General features: G+C 37.8%; 1 protein-coding gene across 4 annotated transcripts in view; it reads right to left on the bottom strand.

The window, feature by feature from the left end:
* Positions 1-16,013, bottom strand: part of Plpp1 (phospholipid phosphatase 1) — an 83,206-nt gene that overhangs the window by 5,202 nt on the left and 61,991 nt on the right. For all 4 annotated transcript variants that reach the window (XM_042690753.1, XM_042690754.1, XM_042690755.1 and 1 more), the window contains one exon: positions 3,129-3,186. In XM_042690753.1, the coding sequence (XP_042546687.1) occupies positions 3,129-3,186 (58 nt within the window). The remainder of the gene's footprint in view (positions 1-3,128; positions 3,187-16,013) is intronic.

Raw genomic sequence — 16,013 nt, 5'->3', positions numbered from 1 at the left:
CCCTCAGCTCTTCAGCTCAAGGCTAGCGCTCTACCACTGGAGCCACAACACCACTTCCAGCTTTTTCTGTTTATGTGGTGCTGAGGAATTGAACCCAGGGCCTCATGCTTGCAAGGCATGCATTCTACCACTGAGCTACCTTCCTAGCCCCGACTCGTGTTTTTCTATGGGCCAGGAACTCTTTCTCATTTGCCCAAGGCTCAGATGTTCTTCCCAGTCCCAGAAACAGAGTCATGAAATGTCAACAGTGCTAAGTGATGGATTGAAATGAGTGGTGTAAAATTGTAAGAAAAGGGTGGTGTGAAAAATTAAAGAAGGCTTCAATAGGCAAGTAGCAACTAAGAAGCAGTTTGTGGCAGAGAAGAAAGCTTGAAACAGTGAGGGACTTTGTAACAGGCAGTGATATTAGCAATCTGGTGGTTCAACTTTCACAATAATAGGAAAAAAATCTTTTCGTGCATTTCTCATGTCTAGTACTATGACTGTTCTGAATAACCACCCAAATTTGGAAGTCTTAACGCTCAGCCAAATTCAAGGGTAGTATTAAACACTTAAACTGGCTGTATGTATGCGGAGCAGCTTCTTCCTTGAGCTTCCACCAGTCAAGGCACCTCTTGCTAGTGTAACGCTGGGCTACCAATCAGGACAGAACAATAATCAATGGGATGGCTGTAAGACATTTTTAACTGGAAGTTAATTTCTAGGTGTTAGAAATTCTTAAATGACTGCACATCTCCACCCAAACCTGGGACTGATGCATGATGCCAAGATGCCCAGGGCATCAAGATGAATCACTGCCTAAGGAATTTGGGAAAAAGGAAGCTAAATGTTGCATATAAATAGGAGAGCTGCAAAGCAAGGAGACATCTATGAATTCAGAACTGAAATCAAATCTGGGACTGATCCCAATCAAGTAAATATTTCCACTGTCTAAGAGTCAGGAAAAGGCAGTGCGTCGCTAGGCTTCTCCAGGAAGGCTACAACAAACTTAGGCATCTGGACTGTTTCCTCATAATTTACTTCTAAATGGCTCACATTAACCCATTTACCACGTCATGGTTGAAGTAATTTTCCCTTTGTGTATGTGTGTGTCTTTCAGTTGCCGTCTCACAGGTTCCTGAATATCCCCTCAGCACACCAATATCTCATCAGTGAGACTTCTTAGAGGACTTTTATCAATACAGCAAGTGTTACTGATTGTCAAGAGATACCTTGAAAGATCAGAGACATTAGCGTCTCCTCTCAGAGGCCTCTCCTTTCCATCTACTTTTTTCATAGAGATTATGAGAAAGCATTTTCAAGAATGTAAAGTGCAAGTCAAGTATCAAAGATTTGCCAAGTCTCTGAAAAAGGGCTAAGATGATGCTATCTCAGGTGAGAGGACAGCAAACCACAGATCCTGTGAGTCAGGTTCAACACCTCAAAAATAGTTCAGTATAGTTACTAATTGGTGCTTTGAGGAGTGCTCTCCCTGTTACCTCACCTAACACTTGTTCAAGTGTCCTATTTTTAAAAGAGCAAAATATATGTTGGCTCCCTTTGAGAGGAAAGCAAATTTTCCTGGTAAAATGTGACAATGGCATATGCTGTTAACTACCTTGAAGTAAGTTACACTTCTCATGGAACATCTATACAATCATTTAGGTGTTAAAAAGGAAGCCCTTAATTCTGCTGAGTTTGTGTTCTGTTGCTATGAAAGACTTAAAATTTCCAGACTGTTGGAGAAGCCAAAAATGAGTCTGTAATGGCTTGATATTTTGTGTCTGGATTTTTTTTTTAAAGTTCAGCTTACAAGTTATACAGAGGGTATTTCATTGTAGATATGAATTTTACATGTTACATGGCACCTGCAATTTTTACTTTTTTTTTTTTTTCCATGTATGGGGGCTCGAACTCCTGCTTGGCTTTTTTGCCCCAGGCACCAATTGAGCTACACCTCCACTTCCAGTTTTGATTAATTGGAGTTAAGAGTCTCATGGATGTTTCTGTCTTCAAACCATGGTCCTCAGATCTCAACCCCTAAGTAGCTAAGATTATAGGTGTGAGCCACCAATATCTGACTTTCACAATAGTTTTAACATAGGAAATTTGGTTTTTCAAATAAGATTCTGGTACAGGTGATTTTAAATTCTTAGGCCAAATTAACTCCCATTAATTTACCCTTAATATTACATGATAGAATTTTTAACTTAACCCTGAAATACTCATACATTATTTAACATGATTAAAGAAAATGTAAAAATCTGCAGATATACATGGAAGACAATTACATGAGAATCTATGAAGTTGATGTATCGCTGATCAGTTAGGATAGAAAGCTCTCCTTTTCCTCTAAATGTTGGTAATACATAATACAGAGTATACATATAATTTTGTAAGTACTATGTAAACAGAAAACATAATTGAAACTGATCGTCAAAGATTCCTTGAATGTGTTTTCAAGCTTGGTCTTCTATTAATTACTGGAAAAAATACACCCAGGGTTAAGGTGGCTATGATGGCTATGACTCAAGTGGTAGAGAGTCTGCCTAGCAAGTATAAAGCCCTAAATTCAAACCCAGACAGACAGACATACACAAAACCAAAAATGACACATTCATTTAGTTTTATAAGCAAAATACAGGTACAGATCTTTTCTAATGCCTCTAGGGTAACTTAAGAGTAACATACATGCAAATGACCATGCTGCTCCATAGGCCAATGATTAGAAATGGACCAGGGAGTGCCACAGACAACTCCCAGAAGTGGAAAAACTGGTCCCATGGAAAGCTGTGTGGGGAAAGTTCAGCAAGTGAAAGGAAAACAAAAACTGCTTAAACAGAAGTCACAATAGCTGCTTTGCTGTTGATAATCAAGCTCAACTCAACAGAGCAGACAGCAGAAGCAAAGTATGAGGCAGGACTGTGAACCCACATTGAGAGGTTAGGAGTGGCTCTCAGGGGTGGCTGTTAGAGGTGTAGGCTCCAGAAGTGCCCCAAATTTAAGGATGCACATTATTAGCAGGAAACTCTTAAGAGACTTGCTGATATGTTCACTTTTGCCTGCCCTGTGCAGCATCGAAGACACCTATGCAGAGCTGCCACCCACACAGTGCATATTCCAACTATCAGTAGGCACAGAATACTTACTGCTACGAACAGCATGCAGTACATGGAGAACGAAGAGTGGCCTGAGTAGAAGGACAATCTAAAAGAGAAAGAAGAAAAATATCAATACTTTCCTCTTAGAAGCTGAGGCTACTCCTTTCTTTTGCCCCTCATGGTGCTAGAGATCACAAGCAGGCCTTCCTTGGGCATACTTCAACATGCATTCTCTGACTGAGCCACACCCCCGCCCTAGACTATTATTAATTTCATAAGGCTTAGAGCTTCACAGTGCATGTGGCTACTTCCCTTCACCTTTTAATAATTATCAGGATGGGGGGGGGGGTGGAGGACAACTGTCACAAGAACGTTATGGAGTGTACAAAAGGTCTGATGGCAGATGGCGACACAGTATCACTGATATCAATACAGCAGTATCACTGTATTGAAACCTTCAGGATAGGCAATGAGTCATGAGCAAACTTGCCAAGCATTTCTTCAGATGTCAGGAGTAATAGTTCACAAGCCATAACTAGTATAAGTGGCCTTGACTTTATTACATAAAAACTCATAAGCCCATATTTAAGGTTTATTTTCCAATTACAGCATCTGCTCCTGAATAATGTAATAACTTCCTATGAAATACTCAGTTAACTTCATTTTTTCCATCCATATGTTTGTGTGTTTTCCATGAGCATGTATCTTGTCTTTCCAAACAGATTAAGTGTTTTGGTTTGATACTCCTCTTTAAATTGTGCACTGACAGTGTTGAACCAGATGAATATCTTATTATTATAGTCCACAGACATCTGAGTATCATCTTTATACCTAAAAATGACAGCACGTAACATTTTTATGGTACTACTAAAAAGGAAAACTGAAGTTAATACTGCAGATATTTGTTGTTCTTACACAGAATTAGCCATTGCAATGAGAAAGTGGGCATGTTAGTGGAGGTGGGGAAAGCACCCAAGCAAAGCACTGGAATGTCTCTTACACACACTGTACATACACTCTGTTTTATTCTAAAGAAGTATACAGTGGATGGTGGATTCAGAAGCGAAAAGGCTCATCAAAAAGTATGTAAGTGGCATATGGTGGGTGGGGAAGTAAATACTACTTAAATACACATTAATGGTGGCTCTAGAAAAAAACATTTTTAATCCAAGAACTTTTTCTTTTTGTAAGTCAGACATATTCCTAAAAGAGAGAACCTTTTAGTTTCCTGTGTCATCCAGAAATTATATAATTAAACCTGATTAAACCAGGCGCCAGAGGCTCACGCCTGTAATCCTAGTTACTCAAGAGGCTGAGATCTGAGGATCATAGTTCAAAGCCCACCAGCGCAGGAAAGTCCGTGAAACTCTTTATCTCCAATAAACCACCAGAAAACCAGAAGTGGCACTGTAGCTCAAGTGGTAGAGCACTAGCCTTGAGCTGAAGAGCTGAGGGACAGCGCTCAGGCCCAGAGTTCAAGGCCCATGACCGACAAAAAAACAAAAAACACAAAAAACCTGATTATTTCAGCCTTTATATTTTTTTTTAAAGAAAAATACAACTTTTTAGCCTTACATCTGGCTACAGAGAATTGGTCAAAACAAATCTCTATTTTAAGTCATATAATTACAACAGAGTTCTGTGTATTTTGTAGTTAATTTCAATAAACTATGCTGAAGAACAAAGAACCAGAGATTGTTAGAGATTGTAAAAACCCACTGAGCCAACATAACCATGACCACATAAATATTTTCAAAGTCAAGCCATTTAGTCGCATTAAATCCTTCACCTTATAATATAAAATCATAAACTCTAAACTAAATAGTTTTTCACAGCTTTCAATCTAGGATAATATAATTTAATCAAGTAAAAACAATGAATTCAATTTTTTATTCTGAATACATAAACACATTCTTATTCAATACAGAACCAGCTAAGAAGTCTGCCTATGACTTTGACGTGGATTTAAAAGGGCTAACCAATCTTGGTTTTTAAGTATTATCCATAGTAACTAATCAAACAGTCGTGGTAATATGGATTTTTACTTCTGTTAAAAAGAAAATTTCCTTTGTTGCTTTGTATGTCCCTCCCCCACAGTATAACCCCTGCTTTCACTGTATTTGATGTTGGTATAATTTGTGGAGGGGAAGGGGAAAACAAATACTTTAAACAGGGATAAGGTGGACCCATTGCAACAATGAGATGCACAAGTCATTATGTCGAAAACAAAGTTTACAACTTTGGTGTGTGTGGGGGGGAGGAGTGGGGGGAGCGGGGGAAGGATGGGAAGGGATGGGAAGGGGAAACAAAGGAGGAGGCTACAATGCTTGATAAGAAATGTACTCATTATCTTGCTCATGTAATTGTAACCCCTCTGTACAGTGTTTTCACAATAAAAAATAAAGTTAACAAGCTGGGTGCCAGTGGCTCACACCTGTAATCCTAGCTACTCAGGAGGCTGAGATCTGAGGATTGCGGTTTAAAGCCAGTCCGTGCAGGAGGGCAGGAAAGTCCATGAAACTTTTATCTCCAATAAACCACCAGAAAACCGGAAGTGGTGCTGTGGCTCAAGTGGTAGAGCGCTAGCCTTAAGCTGAAGAGCTGAGGGACAGCACTCAGGCCGAGTTCAAGGCCCACGACCAACAACAAAAACAAAAACAGAAAAACGCAGAACATATAAATTCAAGCCAATCTAACCACTGGGAGTCTCTAGGAGATAAACTCTGATAGGTATCTTACCATATTTATAATTTACAAGTGAACTAAATACATGTATTCATAGTTTAATTAAAACTCAAGGAATAGTCCAAATTTTTTCATCACAGTGACCTTAACTGAAATGGTTAAGATTTTGGTCCTAGCTAAGAGCCCTATCCTTAGACTTTAATGAATCTTAAATTTCAATTAATCATAGACTACAATCTCTTCATTATTATACCTATAATAAAGATGAAATAACTCAGCTTTTCATCAAATCTTAGGAAAATATTTGAGAGGAAGTTTACAGGGATAAAAATGTCCTTCAAAAGGATGCTGCATTAATTCTGGGGAATGATCCATTAAACAATAAGCAACCTTAAACAATCAATTACATCAGCCTTGACTACATTACTGTGAATTTCTATTAAAATGGCAAACTAAAGCATTGGTTTAGCTCAGCGCTGGTGGCTCACGCCTGTAATCTTAGCTACAGGAGGCTCAGATTTGAGGATTGTAGTTAGAAGCCAGCCTGGGTAGGAAAATAGACTCATCTCCAAAAAACTATTCAAAAAAGCCAGAAGTAGCACTGTTGTTCACATAATAGAATGTTACCCTTGATCACAGACAGGCTCAGGCCATCAGTTCAAGGCCCAGGCTTTGTCAGTCAGGATAGCCCTTTCTCCTAGGAAGGTGATTAAACTCAGTCTGAACCCCATAACCATTCACCATATCTCATTCTTCCTCTTCCTCTTTCTCCTCCTCCTCTTCTGTACTCCCAGCATCTAATCCATGTTCAACCTACTTTATAAATTACAAAGATAACCATATCCACCAGAAATTAACTGATACAAAATATTTCTTAATGCTTGAGGGCTTATGGGGAGATTATATTACCAGGAACCTGGATAATCATCAATTTGTTCTCCTACAACCAAACTTTCTTTTTCCCAGTACCCTGCATTCTCAAAAGTTAAAAAAAGAAAATCACAAAATAGCTGTTGCCATTGGCTCAAAACTGTAATCCTACTTTCAGCTGAGATTTAAGAGATCACAGTTCAAAGCCACCTCCAGTAGAAAAGTACTAGACTCCATCTTCAAGTTAAGCTGAAAAAAGTCAGACTGGAGGTGTGGCTTAAAGTGGTAGAGCACCAGCCAAACAGGCTAAAGGTAAGATGGAAGTGATGGTTTTCAAATAGTGTGTGTTTATGTAACCTGCAACTAGTCTGCCAACTTTTAACCTTCCTGCATATCAGGAAATCATTAATTTCTAGTCACCAGAACCAAGAGAGCAAGAAAAGTGTCTTTAGATAAAATTAAAGCAGATACACCAGTAACAAGAGAAGAGGCCAAGACCCAAATAACTGTCAAATTATTAGAGTTCATTAGGAAGCTTGCCAGACAGGTCACACCTGTTCCTTTCAGATACACCAGGTGACATCACTGCAGCTCACGTAACCACGAGGACTAAGCACAGTGCCTCAATACCTCCCTTAAGAGCTTCTGTACTCAGTGACAAAAGCAGCAAAGTTACATTTTCTTTAGTATCCCAATTCCTCTTGCTGTTAAAATAACAGAATCTTTGGATTACCTTTCTAGTACATTTAGACTATAGTCTAAAGAAAGGATAGCTAAATATATTTTGCAAATACAAAAACAAAACGAGCATTTTGCTTGTGTATCACACCCATCATTAGACAAACTGCTGAACACAAAGTAACAGACTTCTCTAAGCCTCGCCAACTATTCCAGAGCCGCCATCTGTTGACAAACTACTAATTAGCTCCTGACGTGTTCATGCTGTACTTGTTCATCCTCTCCCCTAGACTGAGCTTGCTACATTCCTTCCATAAATATTACTTGAGTCAATTCAGCAGCTGATTACTCCATGAAATCTTTCCTTAAAAAACAGACTACAGAGCTGGGTGCCAGTGGCTCATGTACGTAAAACTAGCTACTCAGGAGGCTGAGATCTGAGGATCACAGTTCAAAGCCAGCCTGGGCAGGAAAGTCAGTGAGACTCTTAGCTCGAATTAACCACCAAAATGCTGGAAGTTGAGCAGTGGCTCAAGTGGTAGAATGCCAGAACACAAAGCTCAGGGACAGTGCCTAGGCCCTGAGTTCAACCCGGGGACAGGGAAACACACACACACACAGAAACACAGACACACAGACACACAGAGACACACACACACACACACACACACACACTGCAGTTAGCAGTTATTCCAAGGGAAAAAGAGCCTTACTGCACTCAAATTTATCAAACTCAGCCCAAGTTACTTAGGTTAAAATCATTTCCTACTCAATCTTCTCCCCCCATTATAGCAGAAGTTGGGACAGGAGGAACAAGATTTTTTAAAATAGCTCTAGCTGCCTTCTGTTACTTACATCATTTTAAAAATAAAAATCAAGCCAGGAGCTGGTGGCTCACGCCTGTAATCCTAGCTACTCAAGAGGCTGAGATCTGAGGATCGCGGTTCAAAGCCAGCCCAGGCAGGAGAGACATGAGACTCCTATCTCCAATAAACCACTAGAAAACCAGAAGTGGCGCTGTAGCTCACGTGGTAGAGCGCTCACCTTGAACTGAAGAGCTGAGGGACAGTGCCCAGGCCCAGAGTTCAAGCCCCACAACCGCAAATAAATAAATAAAAAATAAAAATAAAAATCAGAATGTATAGAGATATAAAACTATTGGTAGATTCCTTGAATGACATCACATCTTTTCCCAGTTACACATTCAGTAGGTGCTCAATACATTTTATTTATTTATTTATTTACTTAGTTACTTACTTAACTTTTGTCAGTTATAGGGCTTGAACTCTGGGCTTGGGCGCTGTCCCTGTGCTCTTCAACTCAAGATGAGTGCTCTACCACTTACGCCACAGCACCACTTCCGGTTTTCTAGTGGTTTATTGGAGATAGGAGTCTCACGTCTCTCCTGCCCAGGTTGGCTTTGAACCGCGATCCTCAGACCTCAGCCTCCTGAGTAGCTAGGATTACAGGTTTGAGCCACCGGCACCTGGCAACCAATGCCCTTTTGAGTCATACTCTTTTTTAAAATATAGAAGTAAGGCTCTCTTACAAAGTGAAAAATCATTTAAAATCATCCCCCTACCTCACTGTAGATGTAGATATTTCCATATAGATGCAGAAGGTATGTGGTTACTGACATGCTCATGCATGAAAAATACAATAAGGCTAATAAACAAATTAATATGTTGGAAAGCAAAAGGTTATTCAGTAATATCTACACTTATACTATATAGAAGATGCTGCTCTAGCAAGTTTTACCAGACACTTAAGTACTTAGAAGGCACCAGCCAAGTTATGATGGGTTTTCACAGGTTTCATATTAATTTTTTTCTTGTCTTATACAAGACACATACTTGAACTTCAGCTTTATTTACTTGCATGGGGGGGTCACACTTAAAAAAGGGAAACTTTCTTATGTGCAAGCATACATACTGTTATTTGACATCAAAACAATACAAGGTAACTACAATCGAAACAACTTTATATTTGCTATCTAATTCATAGAGATGGAGATCAATCACCCCAAACTGATCACAAACACTGTTGAGACTTAAACACATAGTTTAAAAGTGTGGATGAAGTTCAGTGGTATAGCACGAACAAAATCCCATTGTGACCCATCCCAATCCAAGAAAGGAGAGAAGGAAAGGAGACAGGAAGAGAGGAGAGGATATGGAAGAAGATAGGAGTTAAAAGGAGGGGAGAGGAAGAGGAAAAAGGGGAAGGGGAGGAAGAGAGAAGAGGAGAGAAAAAGGAAAAGAGGCAGGAGAGGGAAAGAGAAAGGAGAGAAGGAATAAAAAGGAGAAAGGGGGAGGAAAACGGAAAACAGAAGGGAAAGAAAAGAACTTAAAAGCAAGAAAAAAAAGTGAATCTATTAAAATCAGCCAATAGGTTTCTGTAGTGTACTATAACAAGCAAACCAGTTAGCTGCACACATTCTGCAATTTTCGTATCAACAGGATAAATACCAGATCCTACATCCAGAGGAAGATACCATGCAAGGCTCCAGTCTATGTGACCTACAGTAGTGGTTTTCAAAGTGTGGTCCCAAGATCAATAGCCATGTGTGAAAACTTGTTCCCCACCTAACAAAACCATTCTTGATATGTTTTAACAAAACCATCAGATTATTCTAAGCCACTTACCTAAAGACTCAGAAGGGAGCTATAATTATGAACTACAAGTTCAGATATTCTACTGATATTCACATGACACTCTTAATTGCATGTTTGAATGCTGTAACAATACCCCTTTGAAAACTCTCAAGTACTAATTTTAAACAGAGTATGAAGTCTCTAGATATTAAAATTAATAAGCATTCTATTAAACCATTCTCCCTTTTTTATGTTTAGAACTCAAAGTCCAGTAAAATTCTTGTGATAGCAGAGATAGCAGACTCTGCCCAAGAGCACACATGTGCAAAAAAGGGAGGTGGGGAGAAAGGGAGAAAATCAATGGGAAAAAATTAAAAACCACAATTGCAGGATATTCTCATCCTAACATGTAACTCTCTGACTCATTTATACAGTTAACAAAAATGACTCATTTCGGGTGCTTAAGTTCCTTCCCTCCCAGGCCAAGCATTGTAATTTTATAATTAAAAAAGTATTTGGTAGCAGGCTACGGAGGCAAATAAATCAAAAGAGGAGAGTATACCATAGTACTAAGCTATACATGATGTTTAGACTGAAATGTTTTTACGTTTTTGGGCTTCCTGAATTTTAAATTTCAAGAGAAAAGTAGTAGGAAAGTTTGTGTCCAGCCACACTATATTCCACAATAGAACAGCAAGCAAAACCACAATTATGGACCAATATTATATATCTCTACAATTGACAACATCTGAGTCATTCTGGAAACACTGATGGAAATCACATTTGTCTAAAATTTCTTCCTTTAATTTCAACAAGGCAACCTTAATCACAACAATGACTTTCTTAAATGCCTTGGCTGAGAGTAAAAGGTAAGTTTTCCTGTTTTATGGAGGTTAGTCCAGGAGAGAGATTTTTGAAGACATAACCACAGCATTTGGTAGAAAAGTCCTGAAGCTGAGACCCCACTTCCATTGTTACAGTTTCCGGGATGAAAATTATGATGCTGATCTTCATCTTCCTCAAGATGCTTCTTCAGTAAGAGTGGAACATACTACTATCCATGACTATGTTACAAGAATGCTAAAAGTAGTCTGGGAATATAGCTCAAGTGGTAAAGGGCTTGAGCTCAAGTTCAATCAAAAGTAAAGGGAAAAGGGGGAAATGGGAAAGGGAAAATAAAAACAAAAACAAAAAAGAAGAGAAAAAGAGGGAGGGAGGGAGAAGGGAGGGAGACAAATGTTCTGTATATTTACACCAGATAGTAAGGAGATGCTAAACTCCCACATTAGTCTATGCTCACTGAAAATAAGTACACTTCTTTGGTTCTTAGTAAATTAAATAGTTTTAACCTTTAAAAAGACACCAATAAATGAAGGTTTTAAAGATGTGCAACTGAAATTTTCATCAAGAACAAATAATTGGGAAGTTTTTTTTATTGTATTCATAAATTAAAACATGCTTACAATGTACCTCACTTATCAAGTTATTTTACAGGTAATAACAGATTAAGAAACAATGTGACATTTATGGCCCAAACAGGATCACACTAAGATTGCCTCTGACTAAGGGACACAGAGACACTTTCTGGTCCTTTTTCCTTCCTATTCTTTTCATTTACAGATCTATGAAGCAAAAATCCCCGCATCAGTACAAACCTCTGAACAATTCTTAAAAGTATAAAACTTATGGAAAAATAGGAGAAATTCTTCATGTCTTTATGACTTTAGGTTAGGAAAAAAAATTCTTATTTTTTATTATCTGTAGTTGTACAAAGGAGGTGCTGTGTAACAAATCAGTTTATGAATAGAATGCATCTTTATCAATGTCATCCTCCTCAATAAAATTCTTAAATAGGAATAAAAAGCACAAAGTAAAAATGTAAAGATCAAACAAATTTAATCAAAGGCTAAAACATCTGTTCCTCAAAAGGCACTATTTAAAAAAAAAAAAAAAAAGGCACTATTTTGCCTCAAGAAAATTAAAAGCTAAACCACAGATTGGGGAAAAAAAATTCAATAAAACATACAACTGATACAAAGGACTAGCTGTTCAATCAGAAGAAAATAATTTTAAATGGATGAAATATTTCATAAAAATGAAGATATAATAATGGTAAATAAGTATATAGAAAAGATCAATACCACAGTTATTAGAGAAATGCAAATTAAATATAATATCAAAGATTAAAATGGTACAATTAAAAAATTCAGCCATGAAGCTGGACACTGGTAGCTCACCTTTATAATCCTAGCTATTTAGGAGGCTGAGATCTGAAGATTATGGTTCAAAGCCTTCCTAGGTAGGTCCATGACACTATGATCTCCAATTAACCAGTAAAAAGCTAGAAGTGGAGTGTGGCTTCAGGCAGTAGAGCACCAGCCTTGAGTGAAAAGGCTAAATACAGCTAAAGGACAGCGCCCAAGCCCTAAGTTCAGACTTCAGTACTGTTGTGCACACTGGGAAGGCCAGGTGGAAGCACACAGACACAATCACCCCACTCACTGGCAACAATGTAAACAATAGAACAACTCACACACTCTCCCACTCTGCTGGTGGGAATGCAGACTGGCATAAGCACTTCAGAAAAAAATGGCTTTTCAGTTTCTTAAAAAGTAAAATATACGTCTACTAGGTAACTGAAGCAGTCCACTCTGCTATGGTTTGTGTCTTTCAAAGTTCACATGTTAGAACTTAACCTCCAAGGCAACAACAGTGTTGAGAGGTGGAACCTTTAAGAGGCGATTAGGTGATGAGGACTCTGCCCTCATGAATGAACTTTGATGACATTATGCATCACTAAGGATAAGTTGAGCTCTACTCCCTTCTTTCATTCATTCATTCATTCATTCATTTTCTCTCCTCTCTTGCCTTTCCTCTCTTCCTAATCCCTCCTTCATATTCCATCCCCTACCACACAAATGCCATGTAATATTTTCCCCAATGCTAATGACACAGAAAGAAGGCCCTTACCAAATGTCAGTCCCTCACCCTTGAACTTCCCAGCCTCCAAAACTATGAGTTTAAAAAAATCCTCTGTTTAAGTTGCTCTATGATATTCTGTTACAGCAAAACAAAACAGATTTAGAGAAAAAACAAAATGCACCACACATAGGAAGATGTAACATGATTAATAGTTCATCTTTCTTCAGAAACAATGGAGATCAGAGTACTGTGCAATAACACATTCACTGTAGAGAAAAAAAATACTACAAAAAGTTATATCCACTAAAATTGTTGTTGGAAAATGAAGTAAAAAATAAAAGACATTTCCAGGCAAACAAAAGCTGAGAATTTGTTGCTGGAAGACCTAAGGTAGAATACTTAATGCTGAAACATATAACACTGACAATAACTTGAATTCCAAATCCTTCATCCTGTACTACTCTGAAACTTTGCTTAAAGTTCTTCACCAAAGATTTATATACATCATTAGATCCATTCCTCCACTTTCTTGTTAATTTGTCTAAACTTCAAGATGACAACACTATTTTTCTGAGTTTATTATGTGGATAGAATACATATTCTTTTCAAATATGTATCTGCTGTAATCATGTCAACTTTGTGTACTACAAGTCTTAGCCAGTGTACAACAAGAAAAAGAAATAAAAAGCAACAATGAAAGAAAAAGAAGGATTATAATTCTCTTTATTCTCAAACAATGTAAATGGGAGAAGAAAACCTAAGGCACCAAGTTATACTTGAGATAATAATTTTGTTAAATTACCAACATTGCAGGCATGAGGTCAAAATAAAACTCAACTATATTTCTTCACAATCTAAAACAACTGGAACTTAAAAGCACACACACACAATCTCTTTTTATAATATAATCAAGAAACATTAAAAACATAGTATGGTATTTAAAAAAATGTGTATGTAATGGTTTGACTATGAACTATCCCCTCAGGCTCAGGTTGTTGAACACTAGGCTCCAGTTCATGCTAGTGGCACTATTTTGAGAGGTTGTGGAACCTACAGGTTCCACTACCACCTATAGGTGGTAGTGCCTACCCAGAGAAAGTAGGTTACAGAGTATATGGCTTTAAAGATTATACATGGCCCCCAGTTGCATTCTCTCTGTTTCCTGTCCACTATGAGATAATGAAGTTCCTGTATGATACATCCTTGCCACCATGATGTTTGGTCCAAGCACCTAATGCCAATAGACAAAGCAAATTTAAATGAAGAACAAAGTAAAGGGATTTATAGTACTTTGTTTAAGACCTACAGAAAGACTAGCAGAAAGAGAGAAGTATCATGTAAATAGATTGAGCTTACAGATACATTTTCAATAAAAGTACCAAGATAATTCAATGTAAAAAGGATGTAGTTTCATCAATAAACCTAACAACTGGATAGCCAGTGGAGAAAAAAATATTGATAACTGAAAATCAAATGAATCAGAAAAAGCATATGGAAAAATATTTTCAATCTTCAGGCAAGTAAAGATTTCTTGAAACACTAAAAATACAAATCATAAAAAGATAAGTTTCATCAACATTATACTGTTGTAAACTTCAATGAACAATAAGAAAATGAGAAGCAAGAATAGCTTGTTGAGAAAATCATTCAAAACACATTCAACAAAGGAAAATTATCCCGGATATAGATAAAACTCTTAAAATTTAGTAAAACAAGACAACCCATTTTTTTTAATGGGCTAAAGAGTTGAACAGCCATTTCACAGATGATGACGGTTGAATAGACCAAAAAGCACAAGAAAAAATGCTCAAAACATAATAAATATAAATTAAAATCATACTGAGACTCCAAAACAATGCTCTGTAGAGTAAAATAAAACTGACTAATACCAAATGATGCAAGGAACGCAAGTGAAACTCTCAAACGTTCTTGGAAAGACTGAAGGTAGTACAATCACTATGCAAGTTGGATGGCTTCTCAGAAAGGTAGACAAGCATCATTCAAGAGATAGAGATAGATAGGGGCTGGCTCAGTGGTAGAGCGCTTGCCTTGCATGTATGAGGCCCTGGGTTCGATTCCTCAGCACCACATAAGCAAAAAGAAAAAAGCCAGAAGGGGCACTGTGGCTCAAGTGGTAGAGCGCTAGCCTTGAGCTGAAGAGCTGAGGGACAGCGCCCAGGCCCAGAGTTCAGGCTCCATGACCGGACCCCCCCGCCCCCCAAAAAAAGAGATAGAGATAGGAGGACCATAAATTTAAGACTAGCCTAAGCTATACAGACAATTCAAAGCCAAAGTGAGCTATATATTGATATCTTGTCTCAATGAGGGAGAAAGGGAGGGACAGAAAGAGAGAGGGATAGGGAAACAGGATGAGAAGAAGAGGAATGGATGAAAAATAAACATGGATGAAACACTAAACAGAAACATTAAATGAAAGAATGCAAACACAACAAAGTTCTCACCATATGCTTCCTCTTACGCAACATTCTAAAAACACTGAAAGGACAGAAAGAATAGATGTCTTGGTGAATACCATTCATAGAAAGGTATTCACTCTACATTTTAGGGTATATGAATTATATGTCAATAAAGCTATTTAATAGATAATCAGCTGGAAGAATGGCTAAGCAGTAGAGTACTTCCCTAACAAGTGTGTGGATCCTGAGTTCAAACTCTAGTACTGAAAAAGGGGAGAAAAGAAGGGAGAAAGGGAGAGAGGGAGGGAGGGAGGAAGGAATTTTTTAAAAAAGCAGATCACCTAAATTCTCCAGATCTCATTATTATAATAGTTTAACATACAAATTTTCAACTTTATCATGGCATGAAAGTAATACTCATTAAGCATTAAACAGAAACTGTACTTGGAATTTTGATCTTTTCAATATATGATATAATGATGCAACATCCTGCAGTTCTGGGCAGTAAGCCATAGTTCCTAGTCAGCCATATAATCAAGAGGGATGTTTGGTAGGTCTATTATATTTTTTTACTTATAATATTCCCAATTTATGATGGGTTTATCAGGATTATCCCATTATAAGCCAAAGAGTATCTATACCCAATTTTATTTTCCTTTGTGATTTAAATCCATAAAGGGAATTTTCATTAGTGCATGTGTACATGTGTATGTCTATGTGTGTGTATTAATTGTTGTTTCCCTGTGTTAGGGTTTCACTGTTCTACA

The sequence above is a fragment of the Dipodomys spectabilis genome, unplaced genomic scaffold (assembly GCF_019054845.1).
Source record: "Dipodomys spectabilis isolate Male_0828 unplaced genomic scaffold, ASM1905484v1 ptg000140l, whole genome shotgun sequence".
NCBI lineage: Eukaryota > Metazoa > Chordata > Mammalia > Rodentia > Heteromyidae > Dipodomys > Dipodomys spectabilis.
This window is presented reverse-complemented; position numbering and strand designations above follow the sequence as displayed.